General features: G+C 51.9%; 1 protein-coding gene across 1 annotated transcript in view; it reads left to right on the top strand.

Annotated features, from left to right (window-relative positions):
• RIN3 (Ras and Rab interactor 3) overlaps nt 1-21499 on the top strand; it is a 122657-nt gene that overhangs the window by 44457 nt on the left and 56701 nt on the right. Inside the window, exon 3 of the mRNA XM_042990415.1 lies at nt 9988-10105. Coding sequence (XP_042846349.1) covers nt 9988-10105 — 118 coding nt within the window. The remainder of the gene's footprint in view (nt 1-9987; nt 10106-21499) is intronic.

Consider the following 21499-nt stretch of genomic DNA (forward strand, 5'->3'; position numbering starts at 1 on the left):
GAGATCATAACCTGAGCCGAAGTCAGACGCTTAACCAACCGAGCATTCAGTCATTTAGTTGTATCAATATGGACTCATGGATGTTGATTTCAATGCTTTGGGTTATAATCCAATACGATTTTAATTATTTTGTTGCTCAGATTCGCCCATCATTGCCTGCGCGCGTGTGTGTGTGTGTGTGTGTGTGTGTGTGTGTGTGTGTGTGGTCTTTGGAGCACTTCCTTACTTTCTGACTGCATGCTTCTTGTATATTTCTTTTTTTTTTTAATTTTTTAAATGTTTATTTACTTTTGAGAGACAGCATGAACAGGGGAAGGGCAGAGAGAGCTGGAGACACAGAATCTGAAGCAGGTTCCAGGCTCTGAGCTGTCAGCACAGAGCCCGATGCGGGACTCGAACTCATCAGCGGTGAAATCATGACCTGAGCTGAAGTCAGACACTTAACCAACTGAGCCACCCAGGCGCAGCACGTGTATATTGCTTGCCCCAGTCCTGGAATCAGCCATTTCTCCAAGAAGCCCTGGTTCCTTTCATTAGAAAATAATATTAGAAAGCAAGATCGGGGTGTTATGTTTGTTTATTGCTACTGGAGTATCATTGCTTGGAGGACAGAAGATAGCTTTTAATGAAAGAAATCTCTTGTAAGATTGCTTTTGTGGTGGGGGTTTAGCTCAATTGTTGCAGCAGCCTAGTTGTGATACAGACCAGCCACACAGGTGGTTCAAGGCACCTTCCCCAGGTGTGAGTCAAGGAATACCGATTCCGTTCAAGGTGAGTTTGGCAAGGGGTTGGGTGCCTGGGTGGCCCAGCCGGTTAAGCATCTGACTCTTGACTTCAGCTCAGGTCATAATCTCATGAACTGTGAGATCATTCCCTGTATCCAGCTTGGTGCTGATAGCATGGAGGCTGCTTGGGATTGTCTTTCTCCCTCTCCCTCTGCCCCTCCCCTGCTCACGCACTCTCTCAGAATAAATTAAAAAACTTAAAAAGATTAGTTCGGCAAAAGCATCAGGGAGGCCCCTCTCTTGCCCCTTCGGGGTGCTGGGGCCAGGAAGGAAGGCACAGTCAACACTTAGGGCAGACCTACTGTGTGCCACACACCATCTGTCATCTTTCCAACAGCCCTGCAGAACAGGGGGCGGGCTTTCTACTTTACACCTGAGGAAACCCAACGCCCATGGTAAGGAGCCTGCCCGAGTAATAGCTGCTAAATGGTCAAGTGCGATTGGAAGCCACCAACTGACTGCCTTCAAAGGCTTTAAAAAAATACAATGTCTCAGGGCGCCTGGGTGGTGCAGTCAGTTGAGCGTCCGACTTCAACTCAGGTCATGATCTCACGGTTCGTGGGTTTGAGCCCCGCATCGGGCTCTGTGCTGACAGCTTGGAGCCTGGAGCCTGCTTCGGATTCTGTGTCTCCCTCTCTCTCTACCCCTCCCCGGCTCATGCTCTGTCTCTCTGTCTCTCAAAAATGAATAAACTTAAAAAAAAAAATACAATGTCTCGGCCTCATTCCCAGAAATGCGGATTTTTTTTTTTTTTTTTTTTTTTTTTTTTGGTCTGGAGTAAGGGCTCAGGCACCAACGTATTTTAACAGCTCCTAGGTGGTTCTGATGTGCAGCCAGGATTGAGAAACTCCATCCACTCCATGCCTTGCCACCACTTCATTATCAGTAACGGGAAACGTGGGTCATGTGTCCAGAGTGGCCTCTAGAGCCATGGCAGCCCCCGAGTTTGTGGCCTCTGGGAAGGACCAGCCACTTCTGTTACTGCTCGGATGGGCATGATTGGAAAATTTCCCCAAGCAATGGGAAAAGAGTCCTAAAATAACAGAAGTAGAAAAGCAGACAGCTCTGGATTGTCCAGGCCAAAAATGGATCATAAAAATAAAATCATTATTGTGTCTTGGGCTTTGGGTTTGTATATAGTTATTTGGAGAGGAGGGAGGGCCTGCAGTGACTGCATAGTTCTCTCCCGAAGCATATTCTGTCCAGCTGTTACTGAAATCAGTTGGGCTTTCCAAAAACCCACACTGGCTAAGGGTAGACAGGAAGAGGCTCCTACAGCCGTCTGTTGCAGCCTCGTGGACTGCAGGCATTTACCCGTGAAACGCCCTGTGCAAGCCTGTCAGGATCTGGGCAAGCCCCCAGGGCACTGATGCTGGGAGAGAATCTTCTGGAAGGAAGGAGTTGTGGGACCCTCCCACCCCCTGGCCCTCCCTAGACTGGAAAAGCCAGCTCAGAGGGGGGAAGTGACTTGCCAGAGGACACAGCAAACCAGGGTCGGAACTAGGAGGGACACCCAGTGTCCTGCCTTGCAGCCCAGTGCTCTGACCACTACCCCACTGTTGTTTTGGGCGTGGGGATGGGAGAACCCTAGCTCTTTAGAGAAAATTGGACCCCCTGGGATGCCTAAGTGGCTCTGTCCGTTGAGCCTCGGACTTCGGCTCAGGTCATGATCTCACACTTCATGGGTTCCACCCCCGTGTCGGGCTCTGTGCTGACAGCTCAGAGCCTGCTTCAGATCCTCTGTCCCCATGGCTCTCTGCCCCCGCCCCCCGCTGGTTCTCTAAATAAATAAACAAACTTTTGAAGACAGGGGTGGGGGGGGGGTGGGAAGAGGGCACAGAAGGAGTGGGCTGATTCAGATGTCGGCCCAACGGGGCACCAAACTGTACTTGTTCCCACAGAGGAGAGAGGTTGAGTGAGGACGCTGGGACACAGCAAGGTTTGTTGGTGGCCTGGTTAACGGGGGAAGACTCAGGAATGGCGGTGGATGGTACAGAGGGCAAGACTGTGAACTGTTGCACTCGTTATGACCCCGGGCAGCCCACAGGCACAGGTTTGCTGCAGGTGGACAAAGAAGTCTGGACCTGTCACCTCCTGTTCCCTCACTGCCCACCTTGAGCTTATCCTTATCTCTGGGCTGAGGCCTGACATCTGGACCCGGCCTCGCTGCGAGTGCCTGGGGCCTCACATGCTTGCTTTCTGACTCATGGAGCCATTCACAAACAGTGGAGGATAGGAATGCTACCTCTGTACAGTAGGGGTTTCTGTGCCATTTGCCCTCAGGGCTCGGAGGCAGGTAGGGGGTCCCTGGGGAAGGGAGGCACCAAATACTGAGAGCTTATTATGTAGCAGGCATTCTCCGGAAGGCACCTGTGCAGTTCTTCTGATAATCACTTGAGGCACTGCGTCAGCCGGGCATGCTTTTGGCTTCAAGTAACAGCAAACCCAGCCTGTGGTAACTTGAGCCATAAAGCTATGACTGTTTGTCTAATGAGGAATGTGGAAGTTGGGGCCCAGGGTTAGTTTAGCAGCTAACCGATGTCCTTAGAACCCAGGGTCTTTCCACCTTTCTGTTCCCCCATCTTCAAGGTGTTGGCTTTGTGTCCTCAGATTTGTCACCTCATAGTTACAAAAGGGCAGCTGCAGCTCCAGCCATCTCACCCATTCAAAGGCAGGTGGTCACAGGCAAACGGCTTTCTTCTCCTAGACTCAGTCTTTTTGCCAGGGAACAAATATTTTTTAGATGCCTTTTTGGTCACCCCTAACTGCAAGGGAGGTTGGGAAAGGGGATGAATGGTAGAAAGGAGCAGAAGAACCATGATTGGCTTTGACCAAACATGATTCATCTCCTGAGGCAGGATCCGTTGCACCCAGGTCAGAATTGGGGTTGGTTAGCAAGAAAGGGAAGAGATTAGTTCTCGGGGAGCTAACTCCTAGCGACTGTCACCAGCAGGAACTATCATGATCCCATTTTCCAGAGGAAGAGGCAGCCCCAGAGGGACCACACAGCTCGGAGTGGCTGAGCTAAGAACGGAACTCAGAGTTATCTGGCCCTAGAGCTGCAGGCTGAAGTTGTACGTGGAAGGGCCCCAAAGCCCAACGCTCTGAACGTTCCCCTTTCTCTCTCTCTTTCTGCTGGTCCTGCCCCCATACTTTTCTCATCTGCACAATGGGTAAAATACTCCAGACCCTAGGGAGGGAGTTCCTGCAAGGTACCTAAAACCTGTAGCCTGGTGCCTGGCATAGGACGCATGCTCGGTTGACAACGTGGGTTGGTGGCGTTGGAGGACGTGTACTGTAGTGGTCACAACCGTGGCCTGAAGGTCACTGGCCTCGCATTCTCGTCCTGGCTCTGCCACTAACGACTGATGTGACCTCAGGAGGTCTTTTTGCATTGCTGGGTCTTCGTTTCTTTGGCTGGAGAGTGGGGATCTGGGCATGTTCCTGGCCTTCAAATATCCCCCCACCCCTGCCTCCAGAGAGCTCGGGGGCCCCTCCATGGCTCCTCACAGAAAGAAGAGAGGAGGGGGTTCCCAAAGGATGAGGCCCAAGTCCATACCCCGGATGGCTGTATCATTACCTACTGTTGCATGACAAATCACTTGAAATTCTGGTGGCCTAAAATGGTCACCGTTTGATTTGCTCACAGTTCTGTGGGTTAGCGATCCGGGCTGGGTTCTGCTGAGCACCGCGGCTGGTCTCACCCGGGCTCGGCCACGCAGCCGCAGTCAGCTGGCAGCTGGGCTGGGGCTGGCTGGCCTGACACGGGCTCACTCACCTGTCTGGCCCTTGGGGGTGGGCTGCTGGCTGGGCCGCGTGACTCCAGCGGACTCACTCAGATGTCCTTACGTGACACCTATGGTCCAAAAGGGTCAACACGGAAGCTGACCTGCCTCCTCAAAGCCTAGGCGCGGAACTCCAGAGTTCCCATCTGCTGCGTTCTTTTGGTCCAAGCAAGCCCCAAGGCTACCCTTCCAGGTGTGGGGGAGTTTGATGAGAGAAGCTGCAAAGAATTTGTGGCCACTTTTAATCCCCCATGCAGGGGAACAGTCTTTGCGTCCTTATTCCTATATCTCCCTTTGGAAAAAGATACGTAATAATCATCTTACTAATAACTCATGTTTTTTAAAGTTTATTTATTTATTTTGAGAGGGGGAGGGGAGTGCACGAGCAGGGGAGGGGCAGAGAGAGAGGTGGGGAGGGAGAGAATCCCAAGCAGGCTCCGCACTGTCAGTGCAGAGCCTGATGCAGGACTGGATCTCATGAACCAAGAGATCATGATGTGAGCCAAGATTAAGAGTCAGATGCTTAACCGTTGACTGAGCCACCCAGGCACCCCTCAAATATTTATTTATTTATCATATGAGATTATGCCTGTAACAACCTTAGCATGTGGTTTAGTGCTCAGTAAATGGTAGCAGTCTACTATAATAATAAAGATTATTAGCACTATTTATTTATTAAGTGCATACCGGGTGTCAGGTGTTTTATGTACGTCATCAGCAATTCTCACGGCAGCCCCGAAAGGTGGATGTTATCATTCTCATGCTCAGAAGAGGAAAGGAACTTGCCCGTGGATCCAACAGCTAGTGAGTAGCAGAGCTGGGATCTGGGTCCCACTGTATCTCTAAAAAGCTAGCCGCAGCGGGGGCAGAACGAGAAGTGAAGGGGGCTTGGAGAATTTGCACACAGGACCCCCCAAAGGTGTGGGAGAACGAGCTCTGAGGGGCCCATCCAGGACTGCGGCCTCCTACGTACTCACCTGCAGCAACCATCGTGGGCGATACCTCCTTAGAGTAGAAGTCGTGGTCACCAGTCGTGAGGCTGGGGGTGAGGGGTTCACAGACAGCTCGCACAGATGGTCTTCCTCCCGACGCTGACTTTGGCCGGACTCTGCCGAGTCTAAGCATAGGAGACTCACCATAACCTAGAATGCTTGCAGGAGTCGCTATGGTTATTTAGAATATTATAATATGCATTATCGTGCCTGTCCTCACTTGGCTGCACAGCGACACTGTGTCTGGAGTGCGGTCTGTGGCTATTTCCCAGGAGGGACCCTGTGACTAGCTGAGCAGCTAAACCCCCCCAAAGGGGAACACAGAACACTGTCCAAAGGACAGTGGCCCAGGCAAACCCCTGTCAGTGCCCCCCTCCCTCATGGCCCCACTAGCCCGCAGCCTCTCTGTGCACCGCCCCCCCCCCCCAAACTTTCCCCAGTGCCTTACCTTGGCTTTTCAGATAAGAGCCCCAGGACTTGGCCATGGTAGAGGGAAGTGCCATGTGAGGCTTTGTGGCCATGCAGAAACGGTGGGTGTTGGGCATTCAGAACTGGGGACTTGTCAGAGTCCAGCCTGGGGGACTTTCCACCCCTGCCCACGCCCCTGCCCCTCAAAAAGCAGATGACACAGGCAGGAGGGCTATAAATAAGTGAGCCGCTCCTGGTGACGCCTTGGTCTGCGTCTTTCTCCTGCCCTTCCCGTCTGCGTGGCCTTGGGTTTGTTTTTCCTCTCTGTAGCCCGAGTCTTCACCCGTCAAAGAGGATGGCAACAGTAGGGCCATCACAGGCCTTCACAGGGCTGTGGGGAGAACGAGTGAGGCCAAATGTAAGGGACGAATGTGGCACAGAGCACAGATGTCAGCCGCGGTTTCAGCTTCTGGCTCCTCACCGTCGACTGAACCACGCTCTCAGGGAAGCACCTCCTGGTTCCTTTGCACAGTAAACACGTGTGGCAGACTCATCCTCAGTTCTAGGTGGAGCCCGAGACCGGGAGACAGAAAACCAAAACCCAGCTGAGGGGGGGGGGCGGGGTGCAAATGGAGAATGAATCCTTACTGAGCATCTGTGGAGACCCGACTGTCCCACTGGGTGCTTCCCTGTGCAATATCTCTGCGGCTTCCAATACGGAGGGGCGGGGCTTTGGCTCTTTTTTTGTTTCTGCTGGGTAGTCTGGTGTTATTCTCCCCATTTACAGATCACATCAGAACACTGAGGCTCAGGGGAGCCACAGAATCACCCAGGGCCACCGAGCTCATGACTGGCTGCTCAGGGCCTTCTGGGAGCCCAAGAAAAATACAGATTGTGACAGACTGACTCTCCTCCCAGCTGGAGAAGTTATCTTCTTCCTTTCCGTAAACATGGGGGTGGAGCACAGGGCTGATGTGTCAGCAGAGTGGAGAAATCTAGAAATAAGTCCGTGCTGGGTGTGAAAGAGCCAGGGAGCTTGCAGGGCACAAGGAGGTCCCATTTGAGGCTGGCACCCGTGCTTTGTCATGGCAGTCAACCAAGAGAGAGCTCAGCGTGGGGTCACAATAGTCCAAGAAGAAGGCGATGCCAGTAGAGGAAGAAATATATGTTGGGGCTACGGCCCTGGCCCTTTGTAGGTCTCTCGCTCTCTCTCTCTCTCACTCTCTGACCGAGTTCATCCTACTTATAGGCATCCTGATTATCTTCTCTTCTCTTTTATTTGAAAAAATAAAAATAGTTGGTGGCATTTGCACTCACGGGTCATGAGCCACAGTTTGGAAAACACTGGCCTTCCTTCCCGTGCCCTGTTCCCCAGAGCTCCAGGCAAGAGGCCCTGGGGCAGCCCGGAGTCCACTCATTCCACAGTCACCCCCCCCCACCCCCACCACGTACATACTCACTCACTCACTCACTCACTCACTCACTGCTTTGACAACAATTCTCCAGCGCCAGTGGGGGTCCTACAATTCGACCCGGTTCTGACACTAAGTACCTGGAGTGAGTGCAGACCCCGTAGGTTAAAGAGCAGGGTCCCCAACAAGACTGCCCTTACTTCAAACGCCAGACACAAGTGGGGTCCCCAGGCTACCCAGACTTCTGACTTGGCTTTAAACATGACGGCCCCCCTTCAGAGTTGATCATTCGCTGAATGACTGAGAACTCACTGCAGAGACTCTATTTCTGCTGACCCTTTTATTCTAAAGGACACAACTCAAGAGCAGCTAGGGACAGAGACGAATAGGGGAGAGGTCTGGGGTGGGAAGGGGTGCACAGAGCTCCCGTTCCCTTCCCCTGGTGGAATCCAGGCACAGCACCCCTGACACATCTATGTGTTCACCAACCAGAAATCTCCACGGAGTTTTATCTCCTGGGCATGACTGGGCCGACTAACATGTCGGCCATCCAGTCTGCAGCTCCCCAGCCATCCGGTCTGCAGCTCCCCGGAGAGGCAGAGGTGGGGCTGAAAGTTCCAACCCTCCATTCCCCACCCCCACCCCCACCACCCACCCCCGCTGGTTTTTCTGTGGCCAGCCCCTCCTTTGACACCAAGGGCTGCCATGAGTCACCTGTTAGTGTGAATTCAGGTACAGTCAAAACCGGCTCATTATGAATAATAAAGGACACTTATCACTCAGGAAATTCCAAGGGTTTTTGTAGCTCTGTGCCAGGAACCTGAGACAAAGACCAGATCCCCTTTTCATTATACTACACTCCCCCACCCCTCCACCCCCACACCCCCACAGACTCACCCTCACATTCCCACACACTGCTGGTTCCCATCCAGCCCAGGCGGAAGACAGCTTGACCTTGGGCCTCTGAAGCAAAGGCCGGATAAACCCTTTTCTCTGCAAGACAGTGTGTTCCTGAGGCCAGATCGGGTTCAGGTGAACACATCGGTTCAGCGATGCCACAGCTCTGCGTAAGGCGAGGCCGTGCAGGGGGCTCAGGCGTCCTCTCTGCGTGCAGGGTGGGGGCTGCCGAAGGCTTCTAGAGGTAAGCCAGCCTCTGCTGGGTCCGCTAGGGAAGGCCAGCTTCCAGGCTGGGGCACATTTGCAGGCAGCATGTCACCTGCATTTCCACCCCCAGAAGCCTCCCTCCTGTCCTCGCCTGTCCTCTCCCATCCACACTCCACGCTCTCATGCTCTCTCCACTCTGCCCTGCTCCAGGAGAGGGGCTGGTAAACTTCCAACCACAGTTGAGTGACTCATGGGCTCATTGTGTCACTGCTCCCAAAGGAGCCCAGCTTCTCTGGGCCGGGTGCAGAGGGTACGGGGGTGACTGAGTGCCCAGGATCCAAGTCGAAGGGCATTACTTGTCTCTCTCTACCTCAGCTTCCTCCTCTCTAAAATGGGGATAATGATAACACCTTCCAGGGCCACCTGAGTGGTTTAGTCAGTTAAGCGTCTGACTTTGGCTTCGGTCATGATCTCACGGTTTGTGAGTTCAAGCCCCACATCGGGCTCTGTGCTCACAGCTCCGAGCCTGCTTCAGGTTCTCTGTCTCCCTCTCTCTCTCTCTCTGCCCCTCCCCTCCTCAAAAATAAATAAATATTTTAAAATAATAATAATAATAATAATAATAATAATAGCAACGCCCCCCCCCATAGCTTTAATAAGGGAACTAAGTGAGATCATGGAATCTAATCACCTGGGGTTAAAGCCTGAGGCAGACTAGGGAGGCAGTAGGTGTGGGCTGCTATTAATCAATATTAGGATAATGTTTTCTTAACAGTTATAATAACGAAGGCAGAGAATCTGGAGTATCATGAAAGGGGAGAGAGGACAGTGTGCCTTGGTGGGAAGAGGGAAAACCTGCCATTTTCATGCTTCTCCAGAGCGTCTTGTGCCCGGGACCACATCCCTGGGGCCACATTCTCGGGGATGCCCTGGTGGCCCTGTTCCCCAGCGTTCCCTCAGCATCTCTGGCCAGACTCCTGGTCTTCCACGCTCTAGCCCAGGAGCTTGGGACCTGAGTGGGGGAGGCTTTAGACCTCAGGGTGGGGACGGGTGGAGGTGAGCATACATGTTGGGGTGTGACTTGAAAATCAACATGACTGCCCCTACCTTAGAGCTTTTCTCTGTGTGTATGCCGGACCCCTACCCATATCAGAATCAGCCCATTCTGAACCCTTCCCACCCAACCAGCATCCCTGGGGTGGGGCACAGGAATCCGCATTTTAAACACCCCCATCAAACTCTGTGTCTACAATACAGAATTCTTTAGGAAACATTGATTTAGTTGACCGCGCCCCTTTTTGGGCCTATGAGAAATGGAGACTCAGGAGCAGGGGACATGGGCCAGGTGACACGTGGCTCTTGGGGCAGAATCCCCAGTTCTCCTGAGGGATGCTTGCCTCCTTGTTTCTGGAACATTCTGGATGACTTCCAGCTCACTGCTGCCCTTCTAACCTTCACCCAAATCTTTGACTCATGGAGCTGCCCCCTCCTTCCATTGTAGACGTTCCTGGTCTGCCGGGACAGCAGCTTGAAGCACCTGGTGCTCTGTGTCCACTTCCCTTCCCTGAACGACAGCTCGTCCGAGGTGCTCGAATACACCATTAAAGAAGAAAAATCGAGTAAGTACCTTCCTGTGCTGGCCCCTGACCACACAGCAGCAGCAGCAGAAGATGCTACACCACACTACCACAGACACTCCCATCTGGTCAGAGGGGTTTAAAATAGGAAGGCTGGGGGGACTTTCAGCCCCCCAGAGTTACCTGGCCAGGTTTGTTGTGAACTGAGTTTATCACTCACAGTCGATGTGTTTCCGCTCACCCCTGTCACAGCCTGTTGGCTTTGCTTCCTCTTGGCCGCCGTGAAGCTTCTTCTGGTTAGCTCAGGCTGGAGAAACGGAAGAAAAGGAGAGGAACTGTCTGGATCCCTGGTCCTAGCGACAGCTCGGCACACACCCCAACCTTGATCTTGGACGAGTCACTTAACCTCCCTGAGCCCATTTTCTCGTCTGTCAGATGCACGTAACAGTCACTGTCCTGCCTGAGCCACTGGGCCTTGGTGAGGGTCAAATGGGCAGGCAGTTTGGAAGACGGAAATCCTGTGCGTGCACAGGGCTGTGGGGAGCAAGCCTGGGGCCCGTGGGAAAATGTTTTGGGGCCTCTGATCAAGGGCGGTTTGTACTGATACACAGTGAAAGGGTCCCGGCCTCTCGCAGACCATGCCAGGTAGTAAGAGCCAAAAAGCCTAGAAGTTAGAAGAATCTATAGAATATTCCAGGCATCCAGGTTAGGTCCTCTTAAAAATCCGGGGGGTGTGGAAAGCTTTTTACCCTTAGTTAGAAACAGCCTGAAAAGAGTTAAAGAAGACAATAAAATATGTATGAAGTATATTTCGTAAATATATATTTATATAACATGTAAATATAATAAATATTTTGAGATATTTATTAAATATTCTGGAGTGGTTGTTTCTCAGGAAACACTTGTGCCCAACACTGAGCAGATACACAGATGAATAGGCTCTTGGCCTCAAGGGTCTCCCAGTCTAGTTGGGGGGGGGGGGCTTGGTGGGGGTGGGAGGGACACAGACACACACTTGCTGTGCGGTGTGACAGGGGTGACTGCAGAAGGTGGGAAGGATTCCAGGAGAGCAGGAACAAGGAGAGAACACAGGCTGGGTCCCAAAGGGGAGACCGGTGGGTATTAGTGTGCTTAGAAGCTAATCTTCTAGCTCCAGAGGTGGATGTGGATGAGAAAGCAGAAGCAGGTTGCTCAAGGGGGCCTTTCCACAGAGACCCTGACTCACTGTATGTTCAGCACATGGTTATTGAGCATCTCCCCTGTGTCAGGGGCTGTTCTACCACTGGGACCACAACATGGGACAAAACACAGCCTCAGCCTCTCAGGGCTTATGTTCAGATGAAAGGAGGAGATGGTAAACAAGGAACAATACAGGATGACCTTGACCTGAAGAGTCCCTGCTGTGTAGAATGTGGAAATGGGAAGATCAGCCAGCTGCCTCAATATCAACAAAAAGTGTAAGGGCTTAAGCCCAGAAGAGGCTAGTGTCTGCTCCTGTGCAAGATTCCTCAGCAGCAGCGGGGAAGGCTCTTTTGGGGGGGGGGGGGGGGGGGGCGGGGGGCTCTGCAGCAGGAGCAGGCAGCCTCCCAGTTCAGAGTCTTGTGCAGGAAATGGGTGTGTTACTTGTGCTTGCATTCCATTGGCTAGAGTGCGGTCATATGACCACACCCAACTGCAGGGGAGACTGGGAAATGTGGTCCTGGCTTGTGCCCAGGCAGAAGCAGAGGACTTGGATTTTGGTGAAAGGCTGAGAGTCTGTGAGGGGGTAGAGTATGTGGGGTTGTTACTTAGATAGCAAACCAGTGACCTCTGTCCCGCAGTGTCCAGCAAGGAAGAAAGTGTAGGGATCTCAAAGAGGAAGGAGGGTCATAGTTTTCCCAAGCCAGGGTATACAGCGCCTTCTAATGACTGTAGAAGGGGGAGGTTGTTTGGGGCTCCTACTGTTCTCCAAGAACCCGGGCCCTTTCTTGGATGTTCTCAGCAGGTGCCTGGGGGTGCACAGACCCCGGGTGCGTGTTTGACCATCAGCCGGGTTCAAAGACTCGCCTGCCCAGGCACTAGTTACCTGCAGTCCTTTAGAAACCTGATAGCCGGTTGTGCTCTTGAATTTCAACACCAGCATGGAGAAAGTAGCTGAAGGTGGGCATGTGCTCTAGAAGTGCAAGGAGGGAGCTTTGTTCAAGGGCAGGCTGATAAGGAAGGCTTCTCAGAGGAGAGGGGAACCGGGCTGGACTGACAGACTGGAAGATCTGCTTTTCTCCTTTGCCCCTCGCTTCCTTCCCACTTCCCCGCCCTAGCTCCAGGGTAATCACTTCTAAGTCTTTCCAACCCAGTTACACTTCCTGGCCTTTGGGGACTTGGTCAGAAAGCATGCATAAGTCCTACCCAATGGAACCAGGATGTCATGTCTGGCTGCAGATGTCTCATTTCCAATCGGGAGCCCAAGCCACAAACCAAGGCACTTAGCTCCCTTTTCCAGATTCATATCTTCCTCCCAGGACCGTGTGGTAGAATCTCACTTCCCACTCTGAAACACTCAGTGCTCAACTTTGCCGAAAAGACCATCAAAACCCAAACCCCAAATCCTTCCTGTGACATAACTCTTCCAATCATGATTTGTGTCCATTCACTGTGACCGCACAGATGTCATCTATAAGTTTGTATGTGTTTTTCTTTGGCTCTTTCTGTATATTACTCTGGCGCTCCCCCAAACCTCACACTCCTGAACCCAGACAACATCAAGAATGGACCAGATGATGTGTTTCTGTGCTTCCTTGATTCACCGTTCTGATCTTTTTGGTCTCTTTCCTCATTCAGTACCTGTCTCCTTAACATGGTGATCGAGCACAGACTACAGAAGCCACCGCCTGTGTTTGAATCCCAGTTCTGTCTTCCACTACCTGTGTGACCTCTCCAGGCCTTACTTAGCCTCTCCAGGCTTCTACGATGGGAAGGATAATGGTGTCTCCCTCATAGGGGTGCTTGCAGGAATTAGTGTGTCTAAATTACTTAGGACAGAGGCACCTGGGTGGCTTAGTTAAAGCATCCGACTCTTGGTATCGGTTCAGGTCATGATCTCATGATTAGTGGGATCGAGCCCTGAGTCAGGCTCTGTGCTGACAGCGTGGACCCTGCTTGGGATTCTCTCTCTCCAAATAAATAAACAAACTTTAAAAATAAATAAATAAATAACTTAGGACAGTACCGAGAGCACAATAGAAGATTATAATCATATTTGTTGGGCCTTATTATCATTATTATTATTACTAATTCTCCTGCAAGATTAAGCTAAAAGGAAGAGTGGAATGAGCCTACACAGAGGTTCCCAGGCTCTGGGTAAATCCCATCCAACGTGCGCGCCCGCCTCGTAGTCCCTTGTGGGAGGTGGGAGCCACCAAGCTTTTGAGCCCCCCTGTGGCCGTGGTGGCCGCAGCGGGGGACAGCCTGAGGAGGAAGTGGGCAAGGGGAAGGCCCAGGCCCGGGACTGGGACCTTTTGTTGGGATTTCCCACGCAACTCAGGCAAAGGAGGGAGACGAGGGGATCCCCCGAACACAGGAGGTCAGCCTCACCTGTGGCCCCACGAGGAAGGCTCACTTGCACCACCTCTGTGGTTCTGTGTGCTTGGATCCCCCTCTTCTTCCTTGTTAAGAGTTTCTTCGCAGGGCGCCTGGGTGGCTCAGTCGGTTGGGCGGCCGACTTCGGCTCAGGTCATGGTCTCGCGGTCCGTGGGTTCGAGCCCCGCGTCAGGCTCTGTGCTGGCAGCTCGGAGCCTGGGGTCTGCTTCAGATTCTGAGTCTCCCTCTCTCTCTGCCCCTCCCCCATTCATGCTCTGTCTTTCTCTGCCTTTCAAAAATGAATAAATGCTTAAAATTAAAAAAAAAAAAGAGGTTCTTTGCACAACACTGACCCAGTCGCTCAGGCTAGTGATGCTGTGGGGACGAACAGCCCTGAGCAGCAGCAGCTGCTGTCTGCGCTCTATGCAGGGAGGGGCGGTGACCACTCCGAGCAGGCATCACCATCTCCTGCACCCCCAGTCTACCTCTGTTCCTCTCTGAGGTAAAAAGAAGGCTTTGCCGTGTCTGGGTAGCTAAGCTACCACTTAGCTTCACAGGGACCCTCAGAGGCCAGCTGTGTGTGCGTGGCAGGTGGGGGCAGAGAACCAGCAGAAGAAGGCACTAGGGCCGGGGACGCAGGGAACACAGGAGCAGGCTACAGGATGGACGGAGGCTAGGCCAGCTGAAATGGCTGAAATTAATGAAAAGCTAGCCCCTTTTCATTCATCCGCACCCTTGAAGATGGTGACACTGACACATTCATGTGACGGCATTTTTTCTGCTGGCTGCCAAACAAAAACAAAAACAAAGAAGGAGAAGAAAGAAAAAGAAAATGAGTTGGCCCTGTCTCCAGAAGAGGAACCATCAGACAGGGACGGATGATGTGGTCTGGCCCCTACAGAAAGCCACTGCCTGGCACTCAGTCTGAGCCACAGGCCCCGTTTCGGGGGCAGCCCCACGGTACTCCCTGCCTACTCCCTGCTACCCAGGCTGACCCCCTGGCTTTAGAAAAGCTGGCGTGTTGAGCTCAGGCAGGGTTTCTTCTACCCTGAACAGATCTCCCACTCTGAGGTCTGTGGTTTGGGGCCAAGTAGTTGAAGCTGATAGATCCACCTGTGATTAGGAACAAAGCCCACCTCACTGGTAAATTTGGTGAATGTCGTGCTGATTGGCACTGATGTGTTATTGCCACTGGACTGGGGGAACCTTTAAACCAGGGAGGAGAGAAATTCTAGATAAGTGTTCCTGGGCAGTAGAGATCTGTATGTATGGGCACGTCAGAGCGTCATCCAGATGGCCCTGTGTGGACCAGAATGCCTTTGAGGTCCACACGGGAGATTTGCACGGCTGCTCTTGGGTTTGAGCCCTTCACCAACTGACCCACCATCCTAGAATGAGATTTAACCCATATTTGGACCACAGCATGTTAAGTCCATAAAAAGGGAAGGAACGATCATCGTTCACGTCGGGGTTGGGAAGGACAAGGCAAAGCTCGTGATATTTTATCGGGGAGGCAGTACTCCCATAGTAGTGAGTTACACTCTAGTCAAAGCAGAGCTCTTTTGAGAGCATGCGCTCTGGAGAGGCAGATGGTTCTGCATCTTTATTCTGTCTCTGTCACCTTGGGACCTCAGACAAGCTACTTATCTGTGCTTCAGTTTCCTCACGTACAAAATGGAAGCACCTGCAACAGAACCAACTGTTGGAGGGTCGATGCGTGAATACATGTAGGGATGGGGGACAGTATCGCCTGCGGGGAGGAAAGCACTCAACAGCATCGTAGCCATGTTATCATGATTTATAATAAGTAATATATGTTTGGTCTCCATTCCAGTTCCTGGCATGGAGCTCCCCAAACCCTTGGAATTTCCTGAGTGTTAGGAGCCAGAAAGGTGTCTTGATATTCATGACAAGTCCCTTTCAACCACACCAGAGTTTGCACAAAGACCTCAGTGAGGGCTGGGGGGCGTGAGGTGTTGGTTGCCAGGGAAACCAATTGCATGATTGGAGGGTGGGAACTTTCTGTTCCACACCCTGACCTCCAAGGAGGGGAGAGGGGCTGGAGTTTGAATCAGTCACCAATGGCCGGCGGCCGACAATTTAATCATTTAATGCATGGCCAATGCATCCCCGTGTAGTGAAGCCTCCATAAAACCTCAAAAGGATGGGGTTCAAAGAGCTTTTGGGTTGGGCCAACATACTTTGCCCTGTGAACCTCTTCCATCTGGCTATTCGTCATTTATATCATTTTATAAGAAACCGGTGATCTAATATGTAAGATGTTTCTCTGGATTCTGTGAGCCGCTCTAGCAAATTAATTGAACCCAAGAAGGGAGTCATTGGAACATCCCATCTGTTACTGTTTGGCCACAAGCACCTGGACTTGTAATTAGCATCTGAAGGGGTGGGGCAGGGGGCCATCTCTCGGGACTGAGCCTTTAACCTGTGGGGTCTGACGCCACCTCCAGGGGGACAGCATCAGAACTGAGCTGAATCGTAGGACACCCGGCTGGTGGAGGAGAATCGCTTGGTGCGGTGGGGAAAGAGACCCGTTGGAACTGACATCAGAATTGGAGTAGCTTTCCCAACATCACCGTGTTGTCCCCTGGACGGCGTGGGGATGTTTCTGAGGAAGAGCTGTCCCAGCGTCCGCATGGAGTAAGCACTCTCAGTAAACACCACCAGTCGTCATTTGCTGTGGGGATTGAAAAACATCAACTTACACCTCAAAACCATTGTTTCCTGCAATGCCTTGTTTCCAGAGAACTCCTCTAAGAGGCTGAGTCATTCTTTTTATCACACAGCGGTTGTTACCCAGGGAGGTTTGGGCTAAAAGCTAACCACAGTTTGTTTCTTTCTGGTTTCAGCAATTCCCTTCTCAGCCTCCAAAATTGGGGTTGGTCCAGGGAAAAAAAAAAACACACCATTGGATCATTTAACTCCAAGAACTTTATTGTAAAACTTTGATGAATTTCTTTTGTTTTTTTTTTTTAATGCGTTAAAATTTTTGTTTCATTCCAGTATGGGTAGCAGACAGGGTCACATTAGTTTTGGTTGTACAATAGAGTGATTGACCCCTTCTGTACATCACTCACTGCTCCTCACAATAAGTATTCCTTCATCCCCTTCGCCTGTTTCCCTCCCCCCTGCCACCCGCCGTGAATGTGTTTTGAATCATGGTGGTGCATATAGTTTTTAGCCTCCCTTTGTTCACTTAAATATTTTACCATGAGCTTTCTCTGAGTTATTAAACATTTTGACAACGACACAACCAATTGAATATGTCCTAGATGGCTTCAGAAGAAGGACACTTATGATGGGCTCTGTAAGACATGGCTCCTGACATCGGATCCATAGGGCAGACACACACACACACACACACACACACACACACACACACACTCATACACACACTTAACCAAAAGTGCAGGCTAGACTGTCTGTCGTAAGTGCCAGAATGTGAGTGGGTACTTTGGAGGCATCAAAATTGATTACTTTTTTTTTTAAGTTTATTCATTTATTTTAAGAGAGAGAGAGAGAGAGAGATTGAGCGGGGGGAGGCAGAGAGAGAGGGAGAGAGAGAATTCCAAGCAGGCTCCACACTGTCATCACGGAGCCTGACGCGGGGCTCGAATACACAAACTGTGAGATCATGGCCTGAGCTGAAACCAAGAGCCCATCACTTAGCCAACTGAACCACCCACGTGCCCCCAAACAGACTACTTTTGGCTGAGGGAGATATCATCCAGGACTCCTTGGGCCGTGAGGTTGGGAAATCACTGTGAGGAGGAGAAACTGAGACCACACCCTGCAGGGCTCAGACGCAGGAAAGAGACTCAGGGAAGGGTGGGCGGTGTTGGGGGTAAGGTGATGAGGGGAGCCAAATCGACGATGAGGCTGGGAAGGTGGGATTGGGCCGGGTCACCATGGGCCTTGACAGCCACCCCCGGGTGTCAGGGTCTCGCTCTGCAGCATCTTGGGAAGGCATGGACACAGTTGGAGCAGGAAGTGCCCGGATGAAATCGGTGCTTCTGAAGAGAGCTGGGCTGTGTGGGTGGGGGATGGGACGGCCCTCCCTGCCAGGAGCAGTAGGAGCAGGAGGAGTGAGGGTTTGGGAGACCTGCCCGAGTTAAGGGCCTCGATGGCGATGGCAGTGGCAGGTGGGAACTGGGCAGGGCAGCAGGGCCAAGAAAAGGGGTGGGGCCTGGAGTGGCCATTGCAGGGGGGTGGGAGGGGAGGCCCTTTCAGTGGATGAAGCCTCCTAAGAAGGCGGGGTGCTGCACCGCCTCTCTGGGGCACAGCAACACAGGGACTGCCGGGAGTTCACTTCGCCCTGAAGAAGTGGGACACAGGAAGAAGTTTTGACAGAGATGAGAGAAACTTCTAGAACACAGGGCCTTGGAGGCAAGAGAAGGGGAAGAGAGGGAAATGGGTTTGTGGGAGTGAAGGTTTCATGCCAGCACCAGGCCCGAGTGGGTGGCCCGTGTGCACAATGGCCACCACCTTCAGGGGCTTTGCAGCTTCCGAAAATCTGTCCGAGGGAAAACAGTCCAACCCAACTGTTTCAGAGAGCCGGGGTTCTCTGTGCAGCCACCCCTCTTTTGGAGGTGACTACAGAAGTGTCAGGGGTCCTGGGCTTTCTGTCACTGGAGAGCGGGGAATGTGGATTATCTTAGCTCAACGTTTGCATCTGGGACTGTCACCTTCCTTCCTAGCTGTTTCTGCCTCCCTCTGCCACCTCCTGGGAAAACGTGTTCTCTGGAAATTCTCTAGCCAATAAACAGATTTATACTAACATGTGAAAGACTAACATCACCATAAAATTGTGCTCACAGCCGTGAAGGTGTGCGTCTCAGTTCTCAATAGGAATAAAAGTTATAGTAGTGATGTTACAGTGGTGAAATGTCAGGCCTCAGCCTGCAAGGAGTGGGAGTTGGTTTGTCCTGGCTGTCCTGAAATAGCAGAGGAGGGGGAACCTACCTGTTCTAGAAAAGGCTCATTCTGACTGTCAAAATCCTCCTGAGGCCCACCGCTCACCCGGGCCCTCTCCTTGGGTGGACAGTGAAGTTTCCTAATGTGCTCTCCTGTTCTTGCCTGTTCAGGGCAGTTTCCCCCCCAGTGTAAAGCCCTCCTGGGAGAGTAATAATGCCTATGCCCTCATCTGGAACCACCCTGCCCCTTTCTTTCCCCTCTCTTGTACTCACCAGGTTCAGCCCCCGCCACCTGTCCTTGGATGCTCTCCCCAATCCCTTCGGCCTTCGTTGTCTGTTCCACATTTTCCTATCTCCTCTTCCCCCACTGGCTGGAAGCTTCCGAGGGTTTGTGTGTTACAAGAGATGTGGTTCCCACAGCCCTCATAGAGTAGAGCTGTAGCAAGTGTTCAGCAAACACCAGGCCATTGATCAGCTGCTTTATAACACCTCACACTCGAACAGAGAGATGGCCTGGTCCAGAAGGCCTGAGAGGGTGGGCTTTCATGCCCAGTGGACCCAGATTCAAATCCCTTTGTTTTCATTGGCTGTGAGGTCTTGGCAATGTTGCTCAGTACTCTGCCTCACTAAGTCCTGGTTTTCTCAACTGTGAAATGGACTCCTAGTGATGGCAAACTCATACTACACACAGGAGGTGTTCACAAAAGGTGAATTGCCCTCCCCCTTCCCTGACTTCCCGCCTTTCCCTTTGGCCTGGGTCTTAGGGTTAGAAAATCTAGATTTACATTCACTTTTCCCACTAAACTAGCTCTGTGAACTTTAGCAAGATGTTTGATTCCTGGGACTCACTCTCCTTTTTTTGTTAAACGTTTATTTATTATTAAGAGACAGAGAGAGACAGAGCGTGAGCATGGGAGGAGCAGAGAGAGGCGGAGACACAGAATCCGAAGCAGGCTCCAGGCTCTGAGCTGTCAGCACAGAGCCCGACGTGGGGCTCGAACTCACGGACCGTGAGATCATGACCTGAGCTGAAGTCGGACGCTTAACCGACTGAGCCAGCCAGGCGCGCCCCCCCCCCTTTTTTTAAGTTTATTTATTTATTTTGAGAGAGAGCAAGTTGGGGAGGGGCAGAGAGAGAATCCTAAGCAGGTTCTGCACTGTCAGCACAGAGCCTGGTGCGGGGCTCCAACTCATGAACCATGAGATCATGACCTGAGCTGAAGTCAAGAGTCAGATCCTTAACCAACTGAGCCACCCAGGCACCCCTCTTGGGCCTCACTTTCAACCACAAATGGAGTGAATGATGCCTGTAAGGAAATTGTTATGAGGAACAGACAAGAAGACATATGTGAATACACCTAAAACCAGGCAGAAATGCAAGAGTGACACTGCATTCATTCATTCATTCGCATATGTATGTAGCTAGGATCTATTGAGGACCATGATAAGACCAGATGCTGCTCTTAAAAAGATCGCTGGGGAAGTTGAGTGGGTTGGGACAAGAGTGGAAGAAACAAAGCCAAGTGCTTTGTGGCTCTCCTGGCCACCCTGTGTGGAGGCTCGGCTTGCTCTAGGAGGATTTCCCCAAGTTCAGGACGTGTGAAGAGATGCTCTTACAAGTTTTAGGTTTTCTCCTGAAAGAGAAATCCAGTTGCTACCTCTGAGCCCCTCTGGAGCACCTCCCAGATGTACTTTGCTCTGGGAGTTTCGAGATGGCTTACCACTAGGAAGAGTGAGCAGCGTTAGGGCCGGTGGGAGCTTGGGCAAAGCCATGGGTCGGTGTCATTGAACTGGGTTTTAATCTGGCTCTCCCAGTCACTTGCTGCGTGACCTTCAGCAAGTCACTTGATGTTTCTGGAACTCCGGGGGGGAGAGATCCCTGACCTCACCTGGCAAGAGACGGATGCAAAGTGCCTTAGAAGGACAAAGCCCCACACAGAGAGAAGGTGCTATTCATTGTTTGCCTGACCCCAGACATCCCAAGCACTTGGATTTTTCTAAAGCCTTGCCGTGGCTGAGGCAGACACCTGCCTCTCCGTGTCTAGGCAGCTGGGCTGGCCTCTTGGGAAGCCACGTTATGATGCCTGTCCCGCCAACTTCTTCTTTCTGCCCAAACTATTTAAGGAAGAAGTCAGAGGTGAGACCTTCTGGAAAGTTCTGTAGAAAAGGACTGGTGTCTTCCATGGCTCTTTGTGTCCATCTCCTTTTGTCTGTGGAGGCTCAGTGAATAGTTTCCACTGCTTTTTCAGCAGTCCCGATCTTATCACATACGCTGTGTTGTGCTTATTGTTTGTTTGTCTTGGTTTTGGTTTTCATAGTGGAAACTTTTAAGGAACTTGCCCCAGTAGGACTTCCCCTGCTGGAATGTTCTTTAATGTCGGCATTGTTCTCAGTCCAAGACTGCCCTGAGCAGCCCCCAGGTGAGACCCAGTTCCCCAGTAACTAGGTCCCACCATGAAATCTTACGTAGCTCTAGCCCCAGTTACTGGGGACTTGCTGTGGGCCAGCCACTGTAACGCACTCACTGTGTGCCAGGGACTGTACTAGACCCACTGTGTGCCAGGCACTGGATGGGCTTTTATAGAAGCCATTCCTCTTGTCTTCACCACAGCCCTAGGAAGCAGATGCTAGGACCCTCATTTTGCCACTGAGGAACTCGTGCCCATGAACGGAGCTGGGGTTGAACCCAGGCTGCCACCTCCACGTTCAACGTGCCTCCCCCTGAGCCAGGTTGTTTCTTGTCTTACCTCCCGTGGTCCTTACGCAGGAGGCTCTCCAAGTCAGGAGGAGGTGGAGGAGAAGGAGGCAGTGCGGGCGATCATCGAGCATGTCTAAGGACTTTGGAATCACCCGCCGAATCTGAGGCCTAAGCTAAAATTATGTCCGAGTCCTTTGTGTTCATGGCACAGAACCAGAGCTGGACCGCAGGGCAGCAGAAGGGGACTAGGTG

The sequence above is a fragment of the Panthera tigris genome, chromosome B3 (assembly GCF_018350195.1).
Source record: "Panthera tigris isolate Pti1 chromosome B3, P.tigris_Pti1_mat1.1, whole genome shotgun sequence".
Lineage (NCBI taxonomy): Eukaryota > Metazoa > Chordata > Mammalia > Carnivora > Felidae > Panthera > Panthera tigris.